Raw genomic sequence first — 27,484 nt, forward strand, 5'->3', positions numbered from 1 at the left:
TTTGGATCATATTACAGTTTTTAGGTCACGAATCGGATCAATTTTCGGATCAGCAAGAAGCATAGGTTTGGGGTCAGTAAGATTTTTTTTTTTTTAAATAAATTAATACTTTTCATTCAGCAATTTTTTTTTAAATGTACTCTTTTTTTTTTTTAAGCTTACTTTAAGTACTCCGATACCACAGCAAAAACTACTAGCCTAACTAATAAAGTTAAAACATTATTAAAGGCAAGAGAACAGACAGTAAACCAATTACAAGCATATATAAATACAACATAAAGTCACAAATAAATGAAGGACTAACTGTAGTATTCATTTCGGGTACAGAAATGTAATAATTAAATGTAAAATAACACTATGTCCACTGTATAAATGTAATATAGATAAATCTTTGTTAAAGCTGTGTTTTGTTGTTTGATTAACATGACAGACAACAGCAGGTATGTATAGGTTACTGTCACTTTAAGACCCCATGCACGCACTGATCCAGTATAATGATACACATCCGATTTCTTTCTCAACTTTTTCACTGAAGACATGTTTACGAAAATACTTGCTGAGACGGGTATTTTGACTGACATAATTTGTGTGTGTGTTCATCCAAGTGGAGGAATCAGTTTGGAGTCTCTCTCTGTGTGCGCGCGGCTGTGGGCACAGGTAACAGTGCGCGATACCGAATTAAATTATCTTGCTTCCCTCTTTTAGTGCTGGAATGGTTTTTAAAATCAATTGAATATGTAAACTACCAAGACAAAACACGTGCAGAGAGAGAGAGAGAGAGAGAGAGTGAGTGTGTGTGAGTGTGTGTGTGTGTGTGTGTGTGTGTGTGTGTGTGTGTGAAGTTTTGCCTACATTGTGGGGACCGGTTAGTCCCACAAATGTAATAAAGCCTGAAATTACCAACATTGTCAGGACCAGCCAACAAAGTTCAATTATTTATATAGCACCTTTCTTAAACTCAAGGTCGCTTTAAAGAGCCAACAAAACAAAAGAACCAACTGAAACAGAAGAATTTAAGTAAATAAAGTGTTTAAGTATAAGACCTTTTTTTTAAAAGCAAAGTAAATGATAATAATATATATATTTAAAACTAGCGCAACCAAATAGTCTATAAAAGTTATAACTATAATTTACTGTCATGTCATTCCAAACCTGTATGACTTTTCTTATGCAGAACAAAATAGAAAATATTTTAAGGAACGTTGGTTGGATACTTTTTTGGTGACCACTATCTTTTGTGTTCCACCGAGGGTCAAGAACGACACGAGGGCAAATGATGAATGTTAATATTATTATTATTTTGTTTTCCAGATGAACTATCCCTATAATAAACATACTAAATTATGTCTTAAATTAGAAAATTGTTAAAGTGTGAGAGTTAGGCTTATGTAAGTTTATGAGAACAAAATATCATTAGCTTAGTATAAAAGCAATAGAAGTCAATGTAAAACTTAAAAACAATTACAAAAAACAGCTTGTGTGATTATGTTCTGCTATAGTTATTTTATTTTTTTATTGTTTATGTTCTGCTACAGTTAGTGAGGTATTATCCCGGTAGGCTACCACCTGTCTCCATTGTAACTAGCTTATTCGGGAAGTTTGTCCCTGTTGTAGCACCGTAGCAATTCAGTCAAACAGTACAGGAAGACGGGAGTGAGAAAAGTGCAGGGGAGGGGGGAAAATAAAGTGGCTGGAAAACAGTGTTGTATATTCTTGCAGAGGAGGGACGTCACAACCCGAACACAGTAGAAGTAGGAATAGGATCATACCAACACAGGAGAGAGAAGTTCAATCTGATCCATGAAAACAAACGAGATTACAGCAAAAGGACAAAGTTTATTCCCGAGGCGACTCGTTTTAACAAATATCTTAATCATAATAATATTATGTAACGTTATGCATCGTGACGAGTAACTGCCTTAAAGGGTCCGGCCTGAAAACAAGGTGCTGTTTCTGATTTTCCGTTCTTCCCCCTTTCAACAAATCGGCTCCGGAGGTTTTGCGCACAACCGGGAGGTGCCGCTGACTGACATCAGGAGGGAATGAAAGTTTGCCAGGCGGGCGGAATTTTATTCGACGTAAACACTTCTTGTTTTTGACATCAGGACCGTGTATTTCAATCCGAGACACATTGTAGAGACTTTTGAAAACTGTGGACATTAACTGAGCCGAACACTGACATCGAAATCCACACAGAAATCCCGTTTAAGGCGTGTGCGTGGGTTGCGCCGTAACATGACGGCTGTGGCAGATTGACGCGGATATCACGAGCGAGCGCCGCTGTTTTGGAGCTCGGCTTTTGACTTATCTTGAAGTTCTGCCTCTTTATTTACATATTTTGTGATTTATACTGCTCGTGTATATATTATTCTACTGCTTTGACTGAGGTAGGCTTGGCTTAACTTACGCAGTGCTGCCAAAATGAGTTTAGAGACGGAGTGCAGTGTGGCACATCTGATTCAATCTCATGTAAATGTTGCCATGCAGTCTTCAGGATTATAGGCTCAACCTCAGCCTTTATCATCGATAAATGTTCGCTAGGCATTTCTCGAACACTTGCATGAAGAACCGGATCACTTAGCCTTAAAGAACCCTTTGTTCTCCGATAAAGAAGAAACAAACATTTTATGGTCAGAAATCCTGCAGCTGTTGTCGGTTAAACTGGTCGCGGCGGGGACGAGCCAAATGTTTCTCCGGGGACCTCACAAGTTTTTCTGAACTGTCCATTGAAAGAAATATACTGATCAAATAAAAATACCGCTGTCGTAGCTGCAGTTTTGGAGTACATATTTAGAATTTCCTCCTGAATCGCTGTAAAAATGTCAGAAAACGCACCTACGCGGAGTCTGGATGACATCGACCTGGCCGCCCTGCGGGTGAGTGTGTGTTTGTGTGTGTGTGTAACTTATGTGTTGTTCACCTGCCTGCACCTGCCAGAGGCCTTCACACCCAAACAAATCCATAACAGTATGATATATGCCGATATTATGGGTTATGAGGAAACTATATACATAACGAGCTTTTAATAACGATCTTAAAGGTTTACTAGCTCGTGATTGATTATTTCCTGCGAGCAGGTGAGTCTTGGGCCTGTATTGTGTAATAAAATAATCAAGGCCTGGAGTGTTTATTTATTTCTGTGTGTGCAAGTCTAGGTCTCTCGCTCTCTCTCTCACACACACACACACACGTACATTTGTGGTTTGGGAGGGCCTAGTTTGCAAATAAGTGTTGACACTGAATATGCTTCCTCTGTAATCTTAGAATATCTCCCTTGTTGAATGGGGAATGCCCTGCAAAAACATTAGTGTAACTTTACATTTAGGCCATCACTCACCATGTTTACGTACAATACAAATGTAAAGGCATGATTCAGTGGACTGTCTGTTTTTTGTTTTGTTTTTAATGGCTTGGCTTCTTATTTTTTTTATTTTTTGTTACAAAAACTCACCATTCCCTACTGACCAGATGCTGGAAAGTCTCAGTTAATGGATACATTTGATATGTTTACAGCAACGATTGAGTCCATTTTGTGAGGGGAGAAAATGAGTTGCCCACGTAGTATGGAGAAGTGGGCAGATTATTTTCTTGACATTAATCCAGACTTTATGGCAAGAAGATGATAATCCTTCACCAAAGTATAGCCTATGTTAGCAGGAAACCAGCTAAAATACCATTTTAGCAACAAATTACCTATGCACTCTGTCAGTAACGGTCAGGAATATTTTTCAAAGAATTCTCTCATGTTCACCAAGGCTGCATTCATTTAATCAGAAATTCATTGTCATCAATATGTTTACTATTTAAAACATCTCTTGTTTTTAATATAAAACGAAATGCTTTTTTGCAGGATTCTGTGATTAGACAGAAATCTTTGTAACATTGTTAATGAATTTATTGTCACATTGGCTCAATTGAATGCATCTTTGCTGAATGAAAAGTATTAATTTTTTTAATCTTACTGACCCCAAACCTATGCACTGTGCACATTAGCCTTAGAATAGCTGGCATATTATGTTGTATACTAGAATAGACTGTGAATTTAATGTGCAAGCAGAAGGCTAATCTAGTCATCTAGCTTAGAGGTAGGCTATGTTAGCAGGTGGCTAATCCAGTGTCTTAGGGCTAATTATGATCACTAATTAGGTGAATACTGGCATATAGATAAGGTAACATGTCAATCTGAAAATAAAAATCATTTTACTTTTTAATTTAGTATAATTTTTATGTGCTTTTGTCATTTTTATTGTATTACTATTTAGGTTTAAATTATTTATTTTTCATTTTCAGGTTTAGGCTAGTTTTTATTTCCAACTGACTATTATTCAACTTAAAAATATTTCACTTAGTTTTCAATTAGGTTTCATTAAAATGTCATACAGTAAATCTATGGCAGACTTCTCCAATCATTTAGTTAGTTGCCAAAGCAAAATTTCCAATTTTTAATGTTTAAAAAAAAAAAAAAAATATTTATATATATTTTTCCAGCTTTATTTCAATTAACAAAAATGTTTTTAATAGTTTGTCGAGGTATGTGTCCTTCCTAAACAACTGCTTTGAACCTTGCGGACTGGACATAAACACGACAGGACTCCATCCTTTTGACACTTCAGCAGTTACGTGTGTTAGTGCGGTTGTGAATATGCCATAAACGATAGACCTCTGGCCGTAACTTTATATCTCTTGTGTGTTGGTACAGTGAGTTCCTGGGCACGGCTCTCCCAGGGTGTGATGTGTGTGATATTGCCCCTAGAGAGAGAGAAAGAGCACGATGATTCACTTAAGCTCATTGTTTGATAGCTGTCCTATATAACACCCACATACAGCGTAGATGCACATTTAGGCGAGCATAACACATTTAGACTATCTCAAGAGTTCTGCCTTACATGTGGCCCTCTAGCTAGAATCGCACACGGCCGAGGTGGTTTGTAGTTTCGTTGCATTGTTTTTGAACTTGAGAGCAACCTGCTCTCAAGTTCACCTGTGGTCATCTCAGTTTCAGTTCTTGTAAGGATCACTTTTAAATAACATTGATTTGCTAGAGCATCAAACTTGGCACAGAATCAGCTGAAGTAATTTGCTGGCTCCTGAATTTTGTAAAGTCATGTATTTAAATTGGTCTAGTATTACATAACATAGACTGTAAAAAAAGATGGACGACGCACCTTCATTCTTTTTCATTGTAGAAAAGTGAAGCCGCCAATGTCCCAATTTTGCGCTGATTCGGTACCCGAGTCTGCGCGGTAGTGAGAGTGGAGAAGTATGAAGTGGAGCCGAGGTATCAAGGCCCCTCCCACACTCCCGCAGAATCAGTTAGTACAGTTTACTGCAGGACAACTCATGTCAGTGTGAAATAAACAGTTGAAATGTAGAAATAAAAGCTCCAAACTCCTCCTGAAAATCCTGAAAAAAAGTCTGTTGGTGCTTCAGTGGCTACTTCGCTCAGAGAATCATGACGTGTCACTCTCGGTTTTACAACATCAAATTACTAACTAAAACCAAACTACCAGAAACCATCTTTGGAAAAAAAAATTGAAGTGTAAATTGATTTAGTTTGTCTCATAGGCCATTAGACTACATGAAGAGGGCGGGGTTTATGACCTATACAGGGCCCAACCACCTGGGGGCGATTGAAACGTTTTGGCTTCACTTTTCAGGACATGTGCAGCATAATTTTTACATAATCATAATAGCAGCCTATTTGACAGTTGGGTTGTTTATGTAAATGCGACATAAATGCTAATGATATCTTAACAGAAACCAAGATATCAAATAGTAGTGATGTAAGATATTGGTTAAACACAAACTAATGAATATGCATGTCATGATGACTAGAAAAATCTGCTATACTGTACCTTACAAAATGTAACAGAAGCTTGTTATTGACTGATCAAAATAAACCAGCTGAAGTGCACATGTGCCTAAAGCCAGATGTTTGCCATACATTGGCAAGGAGAGAATATTTATTAATGTTTGTTGGTATCTGTATTCATGAGGTTGCAGGTTAATGATGTAACTTGATCTAGTGATGCTTAAATATTGATAACCATAGGCTGGCTCTGATGGGTATTACTTTAGTGTCTAATGGCTTCATCTTCCTGTCAGATAACTGCATGCTGTTCTAAATATTTCCAAAAGCTATTTTTGTTTTCCAGCCTTAAAGGGGGAGTTCACCCAAAAATAAAAATGTTATATGTGAATAAAAGCCTAAATTAAATCGGTCCATCATATAAATCAATCTATCTATCATCTATTGTCGATCTATTATCTAGCGAAACTATCGTTTGTTGGTAAAGGGTGAGAGACCTTGCGAGCCACGTGATTTTTGCCAAAGAGCCAGGTGTGGCTCGCAAGCCATAGGTTCCCAACCACTGGTGTACGAATTTCACGAACTGCCGTGAGACTGGGCTGGTCTGACAGGGTGGGGGGCGTGGCATCACGATGGTGGCTTTCCATCGTGATGTCGGTCATCCATCGGCACGCACAACCCTAATTAACTGTTCCAAACCAATTTGGCAAAAAAAAAAAAAAACATAACTATATAAAACCATATAACTATATAAAACTATAACAAAACCAGGTGTCGAGAGTGTGTGCATCTTTTTCCATTAAGTAAATTTCTCACGTGTTGCCAAGGATTGACGTGATGTCACTGTCCGGAGCAGAAGGTGGTGGTAATGCACCAAAAAGCTGGTTGTAGGGCCCTATAAAATACGTTTTATTTTTTCCCACATTCCAAATAAATTTTTTTTCTGTGTTAATTTTTCTGGACTCCCATTTGAATGGTTAAATTAAATTGTAGTAATCAAAAAGCATGTGTAATTAATTGAAATCATGAAACGTATACAATTTAACAATAATTTATACATTTTTAGGCCACTATGAAATCTTTTTTTATTTTATTCCATTTTACTGGTTTAAACTGTAATGACCAATTATAAAAAATTTAAAGCAAATTTGACCAATTATTTAAATTGAAGCAAAACTTTCTTCAAAGGTTAAACCTTTTATATTGACGGGTTGCCGAGTAAACCTTTGAGTCTCTCTGTGTTTTTATAATATGACGATAGTTTTTCTCAAATCAAGCTAAAATGCGGCTAAAGTGGCGCTCAGAGCGGCTGTGTAGATGAAGTTCATCCATTAATGTCCTCATATAGGCTGAAAACATCGCAAGCGTCATGCATGCTTCAGTGAGTGTGTGGTCCCGCGTCTGCGCCATTCATTCACAGAGATGCGCAGAACATGCATGATTCCTTTTTAAATGGTCTTTATGCAGTTTAATATTCACAGACACTAGTCTATATCGCGATTTTATTTAAATTTACTGACCTACTTTTCATCCAAGATCTGACAAATTCCGTGAAATTCCGCGTTATACAGTAAATTACGCTTTTATGCCTGGATTCCACGTTTCCTTTACCCTGGAAATCCAGACCTAAATCTAAAAGATTTAATGGTTTGGCGTCGACTAATGAAAATCGCCCAGCTCGAGGGGCGGCACCAAGCATGCATTTGAAAATTTCACTGCACGCAACTGGATAACACTATGACCAATCACAACAAGCCCCATACGCTTAGCTACCAGCGGAGCTAACTGGTAGATTATACTCTTACCGTATCCGGTCGGCAAAACAGCAAAAACGCCCTTCTTGCAAAGGAACGATTCGAGCGCCGTCTTCTGTTCCTCTTTTAGATAAAAAGCCAAGTCTAACTAGTTCATTGTAGCGGCCAAAGCCGTTTCAAACAACTGGTGTTCATCCATCGCCATCTTGCAATGTTTTCTAATGACTTCGACATCACAGCGCTGTCGTCATCTGTTTAGCTCGCCTCTGGCCCGCCTATATCAGATAACCCGATGTGATTGGTGCAGCTCAGATCGAGGGGCATATTAAATGAGCATCATTACTCGACACCAGAGTAACTCGCTGAACAAATTCAGCTTGTGCTCTCGTGAGAACTCTGGATTACCAGGGTACGTTTCCTTATGTGTTTTTCGCATCGTGGAAATGAAATCATATGGTCCTATAGTTGCCAACCACCGTAAAACACGAAGAAGTCGTCACTGTCTCTTACTGATCCAGCATCAGTCATACTTAGCAGTTGTATTTCCGATTTCAGCTTGAGCTTTAGAAATGCTTGGGAAAATGTAGCTTGTGTGGACGCTACCGCTCTACTTGATCAAAAAGAGAGTTTCGCTACTGAACAGCTATTTGATTCAGAAAACAGCGACAGCTACCACTACGCTACTGAGAAATGTAGGTAAACTAGTAGTGCCCAACACTAAGTAGTCTAGCTGTGATAACTTTACCCGTATTAAAGTACCCCTATTTTACTTTTTCGAACATTACCTTTTATGCTGTGTGTAGCTGTTTATGAATGTAAAAGTCGCAAAGTTTTAAAGATCAAAGTGCACTACAAACAAAGTAACTGTCTTCTAAAAGAAAGAATTGATTCTGAACTGCCTAAACAAGTCGTCAGCAATTCCAGTCTCACTTCCTGTTACATACCTACGGAACAATGTACAAATTTGGATAATTCCAATTTCATTGGCTGCCCGCGAACAACGTCTCCTTTGACCTTCCCTCAAACACTGTGTTTGTAGTTGAGGCCTGGAAGAGTTTGATTTGTTTTGTCAGAAGATGCTATTTTCAGCACTTATCAAGTGCTGAGGAAGACTCCGGAGCTGAAATTCAGAAATGGGAAAAGGTGTTTCATTTCTGTCACACGCTGCAAGCGGTAGACCAATCATAACAGACTTGGCTGGGTATACTTGCAGAAAAAAGTGGTTTAGAGAGACTGAATCTTTGAACAAACTGTAATTTGCAATTTTGGTTACACTTTATTTTAGGTGTCATTGTTACAGTGTAATTATATATTTAAGTACTGAGTGATATTAAACATGTACTTACTATAGGATAGGATTAGTTAGGGTAGGATTAGGATTTGGTTGAGGGTTAGTTGCATGTAATTATGCATAATTTACTGTTATTACTATGGTAAGTACATGTAACATATTTAACAAGGACACTGTAAAATAAAGAATTTTTTTCAAATGGGTTTAGTAATCTAATTTGCTCAACTTTTATGAGAGCATCATTTCTCTGTTAGCATGGCAATTTAAATATCAATAAAAAATTGTGTCATTTTTAAATTTGATTTGATGTTTTTTCTGTATGTTTTAAATGGGTTTTTCAGTGAACATTTACATATATTGGCACATATTTCCATTGGTACATTGCAGTGTCACTCATCACACATGCATGGACATACACTGGCTCATTTGGAAGATTTACCCTGCTTTTTATTTTATTTTAAATTCTGTTGTTTCACAATTTTTTAAAAGCCACAGGCAAACTTCCCCCCTGTATTCTCCAGGGAAAGCCTTATTATATGTTTATCATCTTATTCATCGGTTCATTTATTAATTTCCCTGCGTATGTGTCATCTGAGACAGATGATCTCTCTAGAGTATAGACTAATTTCCTTTGATCTTTTTAAACTCAGTTTGAATATTATAAGGGCACTAAAATATAGGTTTGATATGATGTGCTATTTTATGTTATAAATGCTCATTTTTTAATCCTGTTTGTGTCTGTTCTCATTTCCATTCGCCCTCTTACTGATGTTTCACATAAGAGCATGTTGCTCACTTACAGCTCACCACTCCAGATCTCTTTAAGAGAGGGAGAGAGGAAAAGATAAAAAGGAGATGAAGAGAGTGAGAGAGGAAAAAGATTGCAGTTATTGGAGGCAGATGAGAGCGAGATGATCATGGTGTGTATATGTGTGTGAGAGCTAGGAAGAACGTTAGCCTTGTCCACCCACAGAGCTGTACCGAGGCCATATTGAATCACGCACTGTGTGTGTGTGTGTGTGCTGCGCTGGCTGTTTTTAACCCTCTACTCATTCTAGTTTTTGGCTGCGCTCCCCAGCTGAAGCCACACATAAGATGTACATAAAGCTGCTTGAGAGTTGCATAATGGGTCTTAATACACGACATTGCAGCATCAACTCCTTTTTTAAACCTTGGGGTTTGTAAAAGCATGACGCCTTGTCTTGTTCTCAATGGCTGAGCAGGTAATGGTTCTGTCATTGCCATCCTGAGCCAGAAGGGAGCTGCTCGTCTAAGAGAGAAAAATTATCTCCAAAAATAAGCTTGATTTAGGCCATGAAATATTTTCTTTCCTGGTCATCGTAGACTTAGTTCAAATCGTGTAGTTTGGATATTTTACACTGAGAGTGACAATAAGAAAGTACAGAGAGAAGTTCTGACTTATAAGGTTCGAAACACACCCAGTGCAAGTTACAAATGCAGACACTTCTAGCTATGCTAGCTCTATTTCATGCATGCTGAAATGCCCGACCACAATTGATCAATTCTCAGCATTGCCACAAGGGGAGCCATAACTACATTAGCATAAAATATAAGGGAAAAAATCTGCCGTTTCATCAAGAATTTATTGATTCTGATTTGTCTTAAATATCCTGGTTACTTAACGGTTTCATTAACCGTTCTTTTAATGAAATGATGTTTAAAAAATGTAAGCCAGTTCTTGAGAAAAGGTTAAAACCGTTAAGACCAATTATAAGATTTGATTTATATCACCTCTAAAAAGATGTGAAAAGTCAATATGTAACTATTTATTGACTTTAAATAAAATAAAATCTAATAACTGGTCTTAACTGTAAATAAAAACAACAACACTAAAATACCAAATGGAGAACAGTTTCTTTTTTTTAATGGCACAGAATTAATTAATTCTATGTACCTCTACCTTCCCCTGAGGTTTGCTTTGCCAACGTAAGAGCGCATATCAAAGAATGTTCAACCATGTTGGTCAAATTCTGGCATCTGCGTTCACATTCCTGAGTAAAGGATGTTTCTGGCCTAAGCCTCTAAGGTATTTTGGGGTCTTAATGTCACTGGACTGAAGTACGTAAATCCAAATGAATTTCCCTCTACAGTCTTTATTTTAGGGGTTTGCATGATTGTATGATTTCACGATCTTAAAAATTGTTTCTCTCCGTCAGGACCCAGCAGGAATCTTTGAGCTGGTGGAAGTCGTGGGCAACGGCACCTACGGACAAGTGTACAAGGTGAGATACAGATGGAGGGCAGGAGAAAGAGGGATGGCGATATTTGTTAGGAGTAAATGCTATCCTATTGTTACTCAGCAATCTTAGATGACCTCTCGAATGATAAATAAAACTCCAATTTGTGTTCTTAGAAAAATTGAGTTATGTACCGACATGTGTGTTTTGAGTGCGAGAGTGAAGATGGATTGAGTGGTTGCTGGTACATGAGTAACAGAGGACAGAAGTTGTTTAAAGCAGTTGTGTTCATGTGTACGTGAGGGCATGTGTGAGAATGTCATTGCACTCTCAGCGTGGTGCAATAACACAGAGTACCTCAGATCCCTGCAGCTGTGCTCAGACCTGTCAATACTCACCGTTGAGATGAAGACGCCTGGATGAGGGGAGGAAGCTGACAGTGCCGAATGAATGGAGAACAGAATGAATGCAGATACATTCAATGGTTAAAGCTAAATTGCGTAATTTCTGTACTATTAGTGCCACCAAACAGAATTTGAAAAATAAGTGTGGTTTTCAAACAGATTTCCTTAACTCTCCTCATCTACAATTAGTCAGTCAAACATATAGTCCAGTGATGCTGTTTCGGGTTAGTCAGGTATGTTTACACTTTTTGGATAAATTGGTCTACAAATGGCTTTCTTATAGTCTGCATATTAAGCTGGGATAGGAGAGAGTATTTTAATATAGAAAAAAAATACATTCTTCATTTTTAAGGAACCACATGATATGTAGTGTGTAATAAGTCATTATACTTGCAGACTCATAGTGATTTTAACCCTAAAGGCCTCTGTAATTATTGCAATGTATGGCATAAGCGGCCTTTAAAGAGTGTGTAGGGTGTAATTTCTCCTTCAGGCTGTATTGTTTGGAAAATGTGTCGTTTATAGACTAGTGAGGATATAGTTTATGTCATGTTTAATGAGTGTGTACTGTAGTTTCTAAAGGAATGTGGTATGAATGTGTTTAGCTTTTGGGTTGACAGTGATGTGGTTTATCTAGCTTAGTTTTAGTGTTGTGTTTAATAATGTAGTTTGTAGACTAGTGTATACTATGTGTCTTCCCGTGTTATTTCTCAAAGTACTATGGTTTTAGCACAATAATTTTGAAAGGGTAATTATATGCAAATTAGAACAAGGTGGTGAACAATAGACGTACAGTCCGCAATATGTTATATATTAATATACTGTTATGTTATACATTAATGTACTATAATGTACCTTTTATTTGGATTTAATCATTTGTCGAGCCAAAATAAATTTGTTTGAAAATACATACACTACCTTTCAAAGGTTTGTGGTATGTAAGATTTTTTTGAAAGACGTCTTTTATACTCGCCAAGTCTTTTTTTTTATATATATTATTACAATTTAAAATAACTGTTTCTATTTTTATATATTTTAAACTGTCATTTATTCAGCAAAGCTGAACTTCCAGCAGCCATTACTCCAGTATTCTGTGTCACATGATCCTTCAGAAATCAATATGCTGATTGTGGTGCTTCAGCCAAATTTTTTTTTTTTTGATGAATAGAAAGTTCAATGAACAGCATTTATTTCAAATATAAATAATTTGTAACATTACAAATGCCTTTGCTGTCAATTGTGATCAGTTTAATTCATCCTTGTTGAATAAAAGTATCCATTTCTTAAAAATAAAAAAAAGAAATTACCCCACACTTGCGAATGCCAGTATATTTTTGTCAGTTTTCATCATACTTCTATGCCTTACTGCCTAATTTTTGCTCATGTAAAATTAAATATGGTGGTATCTACTCTGATTATGGTGTATTAACAAATAAAGTTAGTAAATTAGCCATTTCTATGCTACTTGCTATTGAAATTCTTTCTGCCTCAGGGTCGTCATGTAAAGACGGGCCAGCTGGCGGCCATAAAGGTCATGGATGTGACTGAGGAAGAGGAGGAGGAGATTAAAGCTGAGATCAACATGCTGAAGAAGTACAGTCACCATAGAAACATTGCCACCTACTACGGAGCTTTCGTGAAGAAGAGTCCGCCCGGACACGATGACCAGCTCTGGGTCTGTGCTTCCTCAGACTTCTGAACCTGATCGTCTCTTGACCTTATAACTGATCTCATAACTGCTCAAATTCTTGCATCATGACACTGTGATCAGATACATCTATAGTCTGCCATTAACTGAAATGGTTTAGCATGAAAAATATATATTTCTTGGTCATGGACCTTGTTGATTTGGAAAACAATGGCTTGTATCAGCTTGCAGTTTCATATATGTACATATATGTGTGTTTTTGTTCAGCTGGTGATGGAGTTTTGTGGTGCCGGCTCAGTGACAGACTTGGTGAAGAACACAAAGGGCAACTCTCTGAAAGAAGACTGGATCGCTTATATCTGCAGAGAGATACTGAGAGTAAGACTCTTAAAGTCACCATGAAATCAAAATTGACAATTCTTATTGCAGTGTTCGTTATGAATGATTTATCTGTGTGCATCATTCCTTTTTCTTCAGTCATGTGCCTTTGTAGTCTTTAAACAAAAACTTTAACTCCTCCCCCTCGCAATGACATCTCTTTACTGATGGCATGTGTGCCTGCAAGTGTGCGGGACAAAAATGCATCCCTTCCAGCAAACTGCATGTGTCGCAACATAGGAAAAAAAGATGATCTCAATTTTCGTTTCATGCTGACTTTAACAATACATATTACATGCCTGATAGATGGTGCCTAACTGCAGCCTTACTTGAGTACTTATTTGAATTGTGTATGTAATGTTGCACAGCCAGTAAACGCTGTCTCTCTGTTCCTCAGGGTCTGTCTCACCTCCATGCTCATAAAGTCATCCACAGAGACATCAAGGGACAGAATGTACTGCTTACAGAGAACGCAGAGGTTAAACTTGGTGAGTGGGATATTTGCTTGACAAAAAAAAAAACAGACTAGCTCAGTAACTGTGATATTTGATTTGTGTAGCCCAGTTTTGTATGTTTGAGTGTGTCTGTTGTCTTGCCCATATCCTGTCTGATTAGAGAACATCTTTTAACAACTAGAGCAAAGCACTGAAGCTCATTAATATAGGCCTGACACCACGACAAAAATATCTTCACACACCACAACCCGAGGGAGAGTGTGGCTTAAGTGGAAGAGTGTGTCTGTGTATGAGAAGGAAGGAATTAGCATTGATGAATATAAACATTTTGGCTGCGCAACAGGTTTCATAAGACTTTGAAAGCAAAACGTGTCGTGTAATATTACAGACCCTAATTGCTGCTTCTTTCCTCACTCTTTCTGTAGTGGATTTTGGGGTGAGTGCACAGTTGGATCGTACAGTCGGCAGAAGAAACACTTTCATTGGCACTCCGTACTGGATGGCCCCAGAAGTCATCGCCTGTGATGAGAATCCTGACTCCACCTATGATTACAGGGTAAAATGAGCTTCTGACTGTTGATGTACACCACTGTTTCTCAACCAAAAGTGGGTCGCAAGACCGTTTTGAGTAGGTTGGAAGTGTGCAGTCAAAGAAACAACAGACTTTTTATCTGTTTAATTCTATGTTTTTTCTGATGCAAGACTTTTATTTTGAAAGATGTTCATGAAAGCTGTTGAAATTTCTTTAGAAAATCTCATTGACCTCAAACCTTTTGACGGTATTATACATCTGTGTGTGGGCCACATTGTCTTTGTTTTAAAAGGTACATCAGGCATTTTCCCATTTTTTTTATCTTAAGAAACAATTGGTACTTTTGACAAATAAATTTTACAATAAGTTTAACAGACAGATCTAGAATTAGCTGCATAAGAGGGTCTTCTGTCATGGTGGCTGCCATGTTGAGATCACATAAAGCCCTGTTATCATATGCTGATGATACCAATACTGGCCTCTATCACAAGGAGAGGGTTTGTGAATTCTGATGATAAAATGGGGATGTTTAATTATATCAATTAAACATTATAAAGCCATTATCAACATTTAAATGGGACTAATTGTTTGTTTTCTGTTTAACAAGAATAATACAATATTGTCAATCAACAACTCGTGAGATTTAAAGCAATATTAATTCCCTTAAAAACCTGTCTACAGAAAATACACGTGACATTTAGCTTGGTAATTATTCAGTGAAGTGATACTGAATACTACACTTTTCTCTGTTTGGTTTGTAGCATTGCCTATAAACCTTCTCTGTTTGGTTTATAGCATTGTCTGCGAGGAGAAATGGTTCCTCTAAGTCTAAACTACTGTTTGTTGGCAAAGTTCTTTGTTTTTCACCTTTTAGCTCATGATACACGTTAATGTATAGTACATAACCAATAAACAATGCAATTGTTATTATTAATGTTTTTTTCTTTAAACTGGATTTATTTTTATGTGAGGATCCTGTTAATACACATTAGTATTGGTAGTATGAATTTGTCCATTTCAGTCCACCCATCCCTATTATTGCACCCCTTGTATTGATTGATTGTGTGTTTGTGTGTGACTTTGCCTGAATAAAATAACCTTTTTTTAATTTTAATTTTACAACAGAGTGATATCTGGTCTCTGGGAATCACCGCTATAGAGATGGCTGAAGGAGCACCTCGTAAGTACACTGTCTGTGTGTTTACAGATGCAGATTACAGTGTGGATCCAGACCTTAATATGAACAAAATAACTATCAGTCCCTCGTAGCAGCAGTATGACACTCACATTACAATCGCAATTGCAGCTTCTGTTTTTAAGTGAATATTCCAAAAAGGGTTGAATATGTGAGTTTGCACAGTTACTGCTTTCACTTTACCCCTCACATACTCTGGTCTGAAATGCAAATGGGGTGACGTATGCTATAACGTTCTGTTTCTTACAAGCACAGTTATCGTCTTCTGCATTAAATGCTCAAGCTATTTAGAGTCGGGTGGATTCTCATGGGCTGTCAAATATCGTTCATCAGCTGGAAAAAACGTTCTGAAAAAGATCCAAATGATATCGTTCCTCTGTTGTTATCATTATATTTATTGTGTGGACTTTCCTATTCTCATAGAATTAAAATTATTATTATTATTATTATAGTTTTCATTATAGTTAACATCCTTAGTGTAAATGGGCCTTAAAGATGATGTGCTTTTTTCTTCAATTTTTAAAAAATATTCTATTTAAAACATTTCACATTTTATAAACCAAGCAAACAGTAACGCTAAATGTCCCTCTTTCCCATACCTGTTATGCCAGTTGAACAAAAGAAGTAATAGAGTAACAGAGGTCTATCTGTACTCCATTGTCATAACTTATGCAGCACAACACTTAGTCATATTCTCTCTCTTACACGCTCACACGGACACCGTGTAGCAGCGGCCCAGTCACCGCTCTACTTTCGTTCATGAATTGTTGTCACCTCTTGAATCAGTTAGTTTGTTAATTGGGCACATAGGTGAAAGAGTCTTTTATCAGCGTGTTTGATCTCTGTGCTCTTTCCCTCAGCGTTGTGTGACATGCATCCCATGCGAGCTTTGTTCCTTATCCCACGGAACCCTCCTCCTAAACTGAAGTCCAAGAAATGGTGAGGACACGCTGTTTCAGCTGTTATTTTAAGATCAAGCTATATTTTCCTTCTTCCTTCCCTCCCTTTTTTCCCCTCATCTATATATACATGCACTGCATACTAAGTTATGATCGCTGCCATCCATATAGGTTCTCTTTTTATATGTGGTTTCCTCGTTTTTCAGGCAGGAGTTGCAGCGTTTGCTTTCACACCTTTATACACCTTTTACACATATAGAGTGCTGTTGCATGACGAAAAATGTGTTCTCTTTCTACCTTCATTTCATCTATGTTTTTATCTTTTCTTCCTGTTGGTTGCAGTTGTCATATATTGGCATGCCATGCTATAGTTTTCAGATTGGAGTTATTTTGGTACTTTTGGTCAGAGCCCTGCCCTTGAACAGCTGGTTATAGAAGTAGAGATGGAGCATTTGTTGGGTTTGAATAAAAAAGGCGGCCTTGTTTCGTTTTACTACATTCTCTGTTACTTGCAATGATGTGTAAGATATTCTGCTTCAGCCTGTTCTGTTGGCATTTTTTCAATATGTGTCTGTCTGATTTTGTATAATTTAGAATCTTTTTTTCCTTTATGACTTTATATTAAACTATTACAGGGCTCATCAAGGAGGAGTTTTTCTTGTTTAATATGTTTCTTTTTAGCAATATAGTTTTACTACTCGTCAGAAAGAAATATACACTGACTGTTCAAAAGTTGGGGTTAATATATTTCTTAAAGTGCCCTAATTATGCTATTTTAAAGGTTCATAATTTTGTTTTGGAGGTCTTCTGCAACAGGTTTACATGCATCAAAGGTCAAAAAGCACTTTCATTTTCTCACAATATACACTGCACATCACCATATTTTTCAATGATTCTCAAACGACTCGTCCGAAGATTCAGTCTCTCTAAATCCCTCCTTTCCGTGAGCTACTCAGTTCTAATTTGCCAGACGGCCCAGTCTGTTGTGATTGGTCTACCGCTTACAGTGTGTGTCGGAAACAAAACGCCATTACCATAACTGAATTTCAGCTCCGGAGGCTTCCTCAAGTTCACCGATTATACACACTGTAAAGACAGAAACGACGGCGTCGATTTTACCATATCAATCAGAGAGTCCGATGATGAAACATTGGAAGAACTAGTTATTCAACCCGAACCTGCATCGGAAGGACGACTTGAACAGGATGTTTCTCAGTGATGCGCTACTCAGTTTGAAGTACATTGTGAGATGTTGCAACTGTAATTCTTCAGCATTAACAAGTGCATGTCCATCAACAAGTAGATTTCTAATTTATTGCAGTGCACGTGTGTAAACTATATCAATAACTGTATCAATATCAACGCATACGTTAGCCGAGCACTGACGTGAATGACTGATGAAACATTAAAGTTTTTAAAACAAATCTTGCTCCATCCTTTATCCATCCAATAACAACAATAGACAGTCTGCATTAATGGACACAATTTTAGGCAGTAGTGGACCCAGAGCTCATTTGCCGAAGTATTTCAGTAAGACAGTAATAACGCGAGTTAGACCTACACAATATAAAACACAAACCTACTGTTTTGAAAACCCAGAAGAAAATATATACATCTTTAATGGAGAAGCTTTTTGTAAATCCCATTTAGACCTCAATCATTTAATCAAATGAATCAAAAGGTTATACTGCTGTTGTATTGCTGTGGTAATTCTTCACATCTTTTGGAAGTGTTTACAAAGAGAATTTGATTTTGCAGAGCATAAAACAGCAGCTTCTTGACATGTACACAAAACCAGCTTCAGTGTTTGAGGGCAGATCAAAGTTAATGTTGTTTGCGGGCAGCCAATGCAAGACCATAGGCGGGCATTTGGCAAATGTGTTACCGTGTTACGTATGCAGGTCACGAAATAGTTCCTGACGACCCGTTTAGGCTGTCCAGAGTCGATTTCTTTCTTTTGGGAGACAATTACTTTATCGTGCACTTTTGACTTAACAACTTTGCAGACCGTTAACAGTCACAGACAGCTGTATCAAACACTGCATGAAAGGTAATATTCGAAAAAGCATAATAGGGGCACTTTAAAACATAATAAAAAAAATTAAAAAAATTGAAGCTGGCGTGAAACTCTTTTGCACTGACCCGAGGCCTGTGGGCCTTGTATAATAGCATTCTATAACCAGTTTTATTTTTTTAATTGACTTTCTTGCTAATACATTAATTTCTTACATGTTTTTCTGTCTCTTTCAGGTCTAAGAAGTTTATTGACTTCATCGAGGGTTGTCTTGTGAAGTCCTATCCGAGTCGTCCATCCACAGAACAGCTATTGAAGCACTCGTTCATCAGAGACCAGCCCACTGAGAGACAGGTCCGCATCCAGCTCAAAGATCACATCGACCGTACACGCAAGAAACGTGGCGAGAAAGGTATGTGCAATGCGTTTTCTTTAATGTTGCCTTTGCAAATGATTTTAGACAAAACATAAGAGCAATAGAGCTTTATTAAACACAGAAGCCCCAAACATTTCATGACCCAAGCACTTAATAATTAATTCAGTAGTTAAATCAGTTTTATCATCAGAGTCAGGACAGATGCAGGGGCTCCTCTTGGATTATAGATTATAATTTGTCCACCGGAGCTCTGTGGTGGAACAGGATATTTAATAAAGTTTGTTTGCTTGCCTTTGTGCAATGAGGTCACCAAGACTCCCATCCAATCAGAGATCATCTTTGCCTTGGACCACAAATAGGGTGCTTGTGCATAACTGTGTAGCTTAGAGTAACTCATGAGATCTGTGGCCAGGAGTGTAATCAAATAGCACAGCTGGGCTTGAATTATGTTTCTTTCTGGATATGAAGAATGAAGAACAGCTAAAAATGGAAGCATCCAGCCAGCAGCCTTCAGCATTATTATTAGAGCTCACACGGTATCAGTTAAGGAAGAGTGCAGATGATTTAGACTCTAAAGTGCTGCAGTATGCATAAACTGTGTTGAGCCATATTATATTAATGCCTAAAGTCTTTCTTGTTATTTTCCTGCCCCCCCCCCCCCCCCCCCCTCTCCTCTTCCACTGCTCCCCATTTCTCTCTCTCTCTCTCTCTCTCTCTCTCTCTCTCTCTCTCTCTCTCTCTCACTTTTTCATTTTGTCTTGATTCCTCTCAGAGGAGACTGAGTACGAGTACAGCGGTAGTGATGAAGAGGATGAGAACAGAGGTGATGAGAGAGAATCCAGGTAAACACAGCAGCATCTGTGTTTACACAACCCTACATAGCACTACACAACATTGCAGAAGCTCTCCCCAGTGTTACTGACATTTTGTGTTAACTTAGCATTATATAGTGTGTGAATTTTATATCAAAGTTTAATGTATAGAGTCACCAGAGATAGCTAAACTCTAGGGTCGAGCTGCATTAAAGTGAGAAAAATGGTTTTGAACTTGACTTAAACTATTACGTAATTGACCTGAAACTTCACATAACCTAGTAGATAATTTTACTTAAGATTTGATTTGGTAATCAATTTTCCTTGAGAACTGACTTAAACTAGTAGATAGCTGACTTGAGATTGAGACTAGTTGATAACTGACTTGAGTACTAGTACATAACTAACTTGACTTGAACTAGTAGATAACTGATTTGAGACTTGGCTTGAATTAAATGTATCTTTTGATTCACATAAAACTTCTGATAAAAGATTTAAGACTTGTCTGTACATGTCTGAATGAGTCAGTAATAAGTAAGCCATTTGTTTGTTTAAGGTGGGATCATCAAATCATGACATCTGCTATTTGGAAACAATCATTATTTTTGCAATTGCGCTTGGAGCTTTGGGGCAGAAATTACACCCTTAATAGATTTGTTTAGGGAACTATTTTATGTGCATAGATGGTTCCTCGTATGCTTTATCATATTACTCAACATGGATCAATCCCTACTCACTTGCACATGAGTGCATGCCCTTGATGTAACTGAGAGAGAAATGAACGTACAGTCCTCCTTGCAAACCTTAGCTGTCTAAATCAACTGACTCTCCTGTTTCTCTGTTTATTTATGTCTGAAGCTCTATTTTGAATGTTCCTGGTGAGTCGACATTGCGGAGGGATTTCCTGCGGCTGCAGCAAGAGAATAAGGAGCGTTCAGAGGCCTTAAAAAGACAGCAGGCGCAGCTCGCCGCTCAGCGCAGAGACCCCGAGGAGCACAAACGCCAGCTGCTGCATGACCGGCAGAAACGGATAGAGGAGCAGAAAGAACAGAGGCGTCGCTTAGAGGAGGTACACATGCATGCATGTGCACATGAAAGTCACTGAACATCATCTTTCTTCTCACAGGAAATAAGGGCAGCGTGCCAATCATAAAAGGTGGTCTGTATTTGTGCACTGACAGATACTTGCTCTGTTTGAGATGTGGTATTTTCCTCCATGCATAACTTACATTTCACAGGTATAATCTCCATCTGTCAGTGTTAGAAAGTCTTGCAAAAATTCCCATTTTGCTGTCTGAAGTGGACGAGCCTTATGTAAGCTAGTCTCTGCTAAACTTCAGTGAACGAGGACCGCCGCACGCAAGCGCCAAAAAGACAGATCGCAAAAGAATAGGAGCGCGATAATTCTGACTAAAAAATGTGTATATATATATATATACACACACACACACACACACACACACACACACACACACACACACACACACACAGAATAAAAAAAAATTGGCCATATCACCTGGCCCTATGAACTACTTTTATAATACTTTTATGGTTCTTTTTGCAACCTTCCCTGAAGCATAACAGCTCCATCTTTATTTAGTTTCATTATATTTAAAAACGTGCCCAGTGTATTATTTTGGGTTCCACAGAATAGAAGGTGATACAAGTATGTAATAACAAGAGTAATTAATGACATGATTTTCATTGTTTGGTGGCCTAATCCTTAAAGTGTTGTAGATTTTATTTCCTGTCCATGAATGTTGGACTGAATATAGATCAGAACAGGTCATTGAACGCTGCTATGAGCAGAATATTTTAGAAAAGTCAATGTTTGACATAAAACACGTAGTTCACAGCCAGAAGATTTACAGCAGTGTTTGTTGAAGTGCTGAACATTTTTCTCTTATCTGGAGCCGGTCTTTCTTCTTTAGAGTGAACACAGGGAGGTATTTGTGGAATTTTGTTAGGTACATGTTGGTGAATTTGAGAGACGCACCCGGTAAATGGGTGAGAACTCTACATACTCTGCAAAGTCAGACTTTTAATTGATTTAGTTTTGAGTGGTCATTGTCACTGGATGACTGTGGAAGGACATGATTAGCATGACTGCCTGATTATCCTACACTAGCTGAGAGAGACATGGGGGTGATGAATAGGCCACAACACAAAGGAGTGTGTGTATTTGTTATGTACTGAGCATCATAAGCCATTATATTCATGTCTGCCTTTGTACACTAGGAGAGGTTCCCAAAGTCAAGCCCCTCACAGCTAAGCTAATTAAATCAAGAAAAGGTGGGATCAAGACATGTTTGCTGGGGGATATAGAATATGGCACTTAATTAACTTTGTATTGTAGGGTACAAAAGTCTGAGACCACTTTAAAAATCTGACCAAATTTGCAATCCCATTGAAAGCAAAGGAATATTTTGAGCTGAAATATATTATTTTCATTTAATAATGCACTACCATTCAAAAGTGTATTACTTTTATTCAGCAAAGATGCATTAAATTGATCAAAAAGGACCTTGAAGACATTTACAATGTTACAAAAGATTTCCATTTCAAATAAATGCTGAATTAAATGCATTTCAAAAAGAATTCTGGGGTGACAAAATCTATCACTAAAATATTAAGCCCAATTGTTTTGAACATTAAGAAATGTTTCCAAAAGCACAAAATCACAAAACCCAGTATTTAAATAGAAAACTGTTATTTTAAATTGTACAAATTTTTCACAATATTACTGTTTTAACTGTATATTTGATCAAATAAATGCAGCCTTGGTGAACATAAGATACTTCTTTCGAAAACATTTAATAATCTTACTTGATAGAATAATAATAATAGGAACAATAAATATTAATAATAATTATAACATCATTATTAATAACATTATTGGTATTTAAATAATATTAATTTAACAATTTTAAAGTTAATATTTAACTCTTCTGCACTATTTCTAGCTCACTAATCATAAAAGTAAATTTGTCATTGAGTAGTCGGATGTTCATCCATTGAAGTGCAAGATGCTTTTCTCATCTCTAATACTACTTGTATATGAAAAAAAATATATATATATATACATACATATATACTGTATATATATCTCAAATTTCTCACACACACTTTGTCTTGCTATCAGTGATATTTAAATTCTAATTAATAATTATACTGTAAAATTGCTTGTGTTGGGAATGATATAGTTTAGGTTTGCTGTTCAAAGTTTCATACTGTATATAGGCCATGTGCAGTGTGACAGCAGCACCATCTAGCCACTAACCCACTGAGTACAGCACCGCAGTGCACTGACTCACCAATATCACTATACTCACCCTCTCTCACCATAACTGTGCCCAATGTCTTAGTCACTTTCGCTTTCTCTCTTTTCTCTGGCTATGTTCTCTGTTCTCTCCCCCTTAATTTCCCTTCTCAAAAGCATTACATGATTTTTTAGCAATAGGAAGGCTCTCATTATTTCAGCCAAATATGTTAAAGTGACTCACACTCTCTCTCTATCTCTATCACGCACAGCAACAGAGGAAGGAGAGAGAGATGGTGCGGCAGCAACAGGATAAAGCTCCTCACCGGAGACTCGATGACATGAGACGAGAGGAGGACAGGAGGATGGCAGAGAGAGAGCAGGTAACCAATCACAGCCACAGAACTGCAGCCGGGCCGGCCTATCGCAGCCTGGCGTGGGTGTTCCCCACTCAGCACAGCTCTGGCCCTGGAATGTCTGTGGAGTGGTTGCCATGGCAGCAGGTTCTCAAATGCAGTGTGTGTGTGTGTGTGTGTGTGTGTGTGTGTGTGGGTGAGCCGTGTGCAGCCCTACATTCAATACAATTCAAACTGACAGAAACACAAAAGACCAATCAGCATGAATTAGTGCTCAATGTGCCACAGGACACACTCTTCAGAACGACCTCACATGTACATGCCTCACATCACACTTCCTTCAGTTTTCCTCCTCTAAACGACTGGAGAAACACGCATACGCCACACACTCCTCAGAGTGGCAGGAACTAGTTGTAAACACTCACTGCGTGCCATTTTAAGATTATAAAAGCGGTGTGACGTTACGGCTCTACCGCAGTAAGTGAATGAAGCGCGTGGAACAAATCTCTTCATTCTGTCGAGGTGTCTTCAGCCATTTTAAAAAGCCCATCAGAAACACTTCTTTAAAATGTCTGCCTCTATCTTCAGAGGCTGCACAGACAGGTGTATCTGTCCGCTCCCTCAAATATCTTTTTATTCTATCCTTTAGAGTCTATTCTGATCCGTCTCTTCCTTCCTCTCCTCTTCCACTGCTCCCCATTTCTCTCTCTCTCTCTCTCCATCCCTCTCTCTGTAGGAGTTTATAAGACATAAGTTGGAGGAAGAACAGCGGCAGTTAGAGATACTGCAGCAACAATTACTGCAGGAGCAGGCATTGCTAATGGTAACACTCCTTTCTTTCTCTTCCCTCTGTCAGTCCTCAGACAGTTTTGGTGCGTGTCATGTTACAGGACCCTGAGATTGTGCTGGAATCATCAGAATCCGCCTGGTTTCAGAATTTGAAACATACAAAGCAGGGTTTTGAAATGTTCTGGAGCATGGGTCTTTAATTATTTAATTATTCATTTTATGAAAATATGCATTAAAGAAAAATACAGTATTAAGTAAAATTCCCCCAAAGCTAGCGTTAAGAAGCTTAAGTTGAGCTAAATGTTTAAATGTTCCTTCCAAATTAAAATAAAATAAGCTATTTAAAATTATTTGATTAAAAATGCCGTAAAAACAGTAATACTGTGAAATATCATTACACTTGTAAAATATCAGTTTTCTATTTGAATATGTTTTAAATATGTCATTTAGCTGTGATCAAAGCTGAATTTTCATCATCATTACTCCAGTCTTCGGTGTCACATGACCCTTCAGAAATCATTCTAATATACTGATTTACTGTTCAAGAAGCATTTATTATCATTATCTGTGTTGAAAACAGTTGTGCTGCTGGTTCATATTTTTGTGGAAACAGTGATTAAAAAAAAAAAGTCAGGATTATTTTGATGAATAGAAAGTTCAATAGAACAGCATTTATTTGAAATAGAAATCTTTTTTTAACATTATAAAAGTATTTACCGATCAGTTGAATGCATCCTTACTGAATAAAAGTATTAATTTAAAAAACACAACTTTACTGACTCTAAACTTTTTAATGGTAGTTTATTTATAAATGAAAACAACAACGCTCTTAAGTATAAAGCAGTTTTAGACCCCTGTTCTTAAACATGAGAACCCTTGCTGAAGTGAGACACGTGTATGTGTCTTCACAGCTCTGTTTATGTTTTAGTCAATATAACAAAGATTTGATTTGGTAATTTGTTTATATTGCTTGGATTAGTTTCATTTTAAATGTACAATTTGCTGCGAACAAGGTCAAAATATCAGAAGAAAATACAATATGACATAATTACACACAATATTACATCACTGTGTACCCAATACAGCAAGGCTGTTTTACATATTGTCCAATTGTTTGAAATCCTTGACAGAAGAATTTTACAGCTAAGGGAAATGTTTTTCTTTCATTCTTTAGTTGTCAAAAACTTCAGAGAATGTGAGCCAATATATCCTAAACCTCAAATAATCACGTTTTTGTGTGTAATTATTCATTAATTCATAATTATTTCCTTTGCATGTTGGGAAGGGGCATATGTTTTACATTTTTCTTTGTGTCTCCGTGTTTGCGCATGTGACACTGTGCTGTTTTGTGTTAATTATTTCCTGTGCCTGCAAAAAATGCCTTCTACATTTTTTTTCTAGTTAATAAGTTATTAATTGTTTGTTCATGTGTGTGAAGGAGTACAAGCGTAAACAGCTGGAGGAGCAGAGACAGTCGGAGAGACTTCAGAGACAGCTGCAGCAGGAGCACGCGTATCTCGTCTCACTGCAGCAGCAGCAGCAACAAGACAAGAAACCACAGATGTACCACTACAGCAAGAACCTAGAGAACAACAAACCAGCCTGGGCTAGAGAGGTACGCTTACACCCTGCTGAAAACAATAGTGCTCTGAATTTAAGCATCACAATATAAATTCTCATGCTTTGTTTCTCAGGTTGAGGAGCGCAGTAAACTGAACAGACAGGGCTCTCCCAAAATCTGCACTACAGTCTCTGACACCAACATACAGTCCCGTTCAGAATCAATCAGCCAATCAGGAGCTTCGCAGACTCCACCCATGCAGAGACCCGTGGAACCACAGGGTGGGCAGGGAAAGGTGTGCTACCTGTCATTTTATTCCCTCACTCAAATCTCAGCGGTCATATTCGGCTAGAATGCAGTGTGAATAAATATTTCTTAAAAAATACAAGAAAACATCTGTGTGAGTCTGCTTTGGACTGTATGCTAGTTAATGTCTTTTTTTTTAAGTCAGGGACACACCAAGCCGACGGTCTGCCATCGGGCAACGTCAGGCCGTTTTTGATATCCGGCCGACATAGTTTTGTTTCTGTGTGTTCTGCACCATTGGCTCAAGTTGGACGTTTTTTTTTTTTTTTGGGCCGATTCAACAGAATCTGCGTCGGGCCGTCGGTGAGAGAGAGAACTCTGATTGGCTGTTCAGTTTAGCAAACGAGTTTAATAAACACGAAAGTGATGAAAGCAAGCGAAGAAGTCATGACGGCACAGACAGAAAAGCTGTTCTAATTTCACGTCATATTACCCGAGCGTTCAACAGCGCAAATATTTTCATAATAACATGAGCGTAGTGGAATAAAGAACGTGATCAGCATGGTTTATATTCAAAAATGGTTTTTGCTTTGTTTATGGTTTGTATAACTGCTTTCGCGTTCCCTTTTTGAATGACGAATATAGATGAGTTTATCTGCTTCAATTGACAGTTATCTCATTTACACGCAGGCGCAGAACACGCGCGCTAGTCGACAGTCGTCTGTAGTCCTTTCGGTGTGTTCAAGCACAGATTTTTTCCCCGACGTAGGCGATGCGAGGCGACAACACAGCCGGCTTTTATCAGCGCTAGTTCTTTGGCGTCGGTTTGGTGTGTCCCTAACTTAATGATATGGAAATGCAAATACAAAACAATATATTGATTTCTAAAGACACTTTTTATAGGTTTCCACCTCAGTAATTTAATGTCTTTGAACTATGTACACTATTGTTCAAAAGTGTGTGGTCAGTAATATTTCTTATCAAAAACAGTCAACAGTCGCTCAAAAAACACCTATTATTATCAATGTTTAATGCAGTCATGCTGCTTCATATTTTTGTGGAAACCGTGATACATTTTTTCCTGATTCTTTAATGAATAGTAAGTCAAAAGAACTATTTGAAATAGAAATATTATAACATCATAAATGTCTTAACTGTCATTTTTTTAAATAAGTTTTATATGTTCTTGCTGGAAAAAAAACTAATTCTTGAAGAAAAATATTCTTCAACTTTTGAACGGTAGTGTACATTTTAGGGTTTTCTCCAGCATATATTGATTTGTTGTTATTAGCCATTATTTTTTTTTATTAATTAATAGTCATTTATCATGTACTTCATTTTAACTGATTAATAATAGCCATAAAAAGCCTTGATAAGAAAGAAAAAGACAGTGATTTGCAGGAGGATGTCATCATTTCTGTTCTTTAATGCTGCATGCTCTGGCTAACACTTTACTCTCTTTTCATTGACTTTCTTTTTTCTTTTTCTTTCCTGTGGGGCCCACTCGC

General features: G+C 37.6%; 1 protein-coding gene across 7 annotated transcripts in view; it reads left to right on the plus strand.

Moving 5' to 3' along the window:
• The first annotated feature begins 1,693 nt into the window (after positions 1–1,693).
• mink1 (misshapen-like kinase 1) overlaps positions 1,694–27,484 on the plus strand; it is a 39,688-nt gene continuing 13,897 nt past the window's right edge. For 3 of the 7 annotated variants that reach the window (XM_084413115.1, XM_084413117.1, XM_084413119.1), the window contains exons 1-16: positions 1,694–2,876; positions 11,032–11,097; positions 12,949–13,131; positions 13,372–13,482; positions 13,880–13,970; positions 14,363–14,493; positions 15,595–15,649; positions 16,525–16,603; positions 18,814–18,989; positions 19,726–19,795; positions 20,624–20,834; positions 23,297–23,407; positions 24,117–24,203; positions 25,344–25,364; positions 25,608–25,784; positions 25,864–26,025. In XM_084413115.1, coding sequence (XP_084269241.1) covers positions 2,820–2,876; positions 11,032–11,097; positions 12,949–13,131; positions 13,372–13,482; positions 13,880–13,970; positions 14,363–14,493; positions 15,595–15,649; positions 16,525–16,603; positions 18,814–18,989; positions 19,726–19,795; positions 20,624–20,834; positions 23,297–23,407; positions 24,117–24,203; positions 25,344–25,364; positions 25,608–25,784; positions 25,864–26,025 — 1,788 coding nt within the window. In that variant the 5' untranslated portion in view covers positions 1,694–2,819. The remainder of the gene's footprint in view (positions 2,877–11,031; positions 11,098–12,948; positions 13,132–13,371; positions 13,483–13,879; positions 13,971–14,362; positions 14,494–15,594; positions 15,650–16,524; positions 16,604–18,813; positions 18,990–19,725; positions 19,796–20,623; positions 20,835–23,296; positions 23,408–24,116; positions 24,204–25,343; positions 25,365–25,607; positions 25,785–25,863; positions 26,026–27,484) is intronic. The other 4 variants (XM_084413116.1, XM_084413118.1, XM_084413121.1 and 1 more) reach the window with 2 other exon arrangements.

The sequence above is a fragment of the Rutilus rutilus genome (genome assembly GCF_951802725.1).
Source record: "Rutilus rutilus genome assembly, chromosome: 7".
NCBI classification, from domain to species: Eukaryota; Metazoa; Chordata; class Actinopteri; order Cypriniformes; family Leuciscidae; genus Rutilus; species Rutilus rutilus.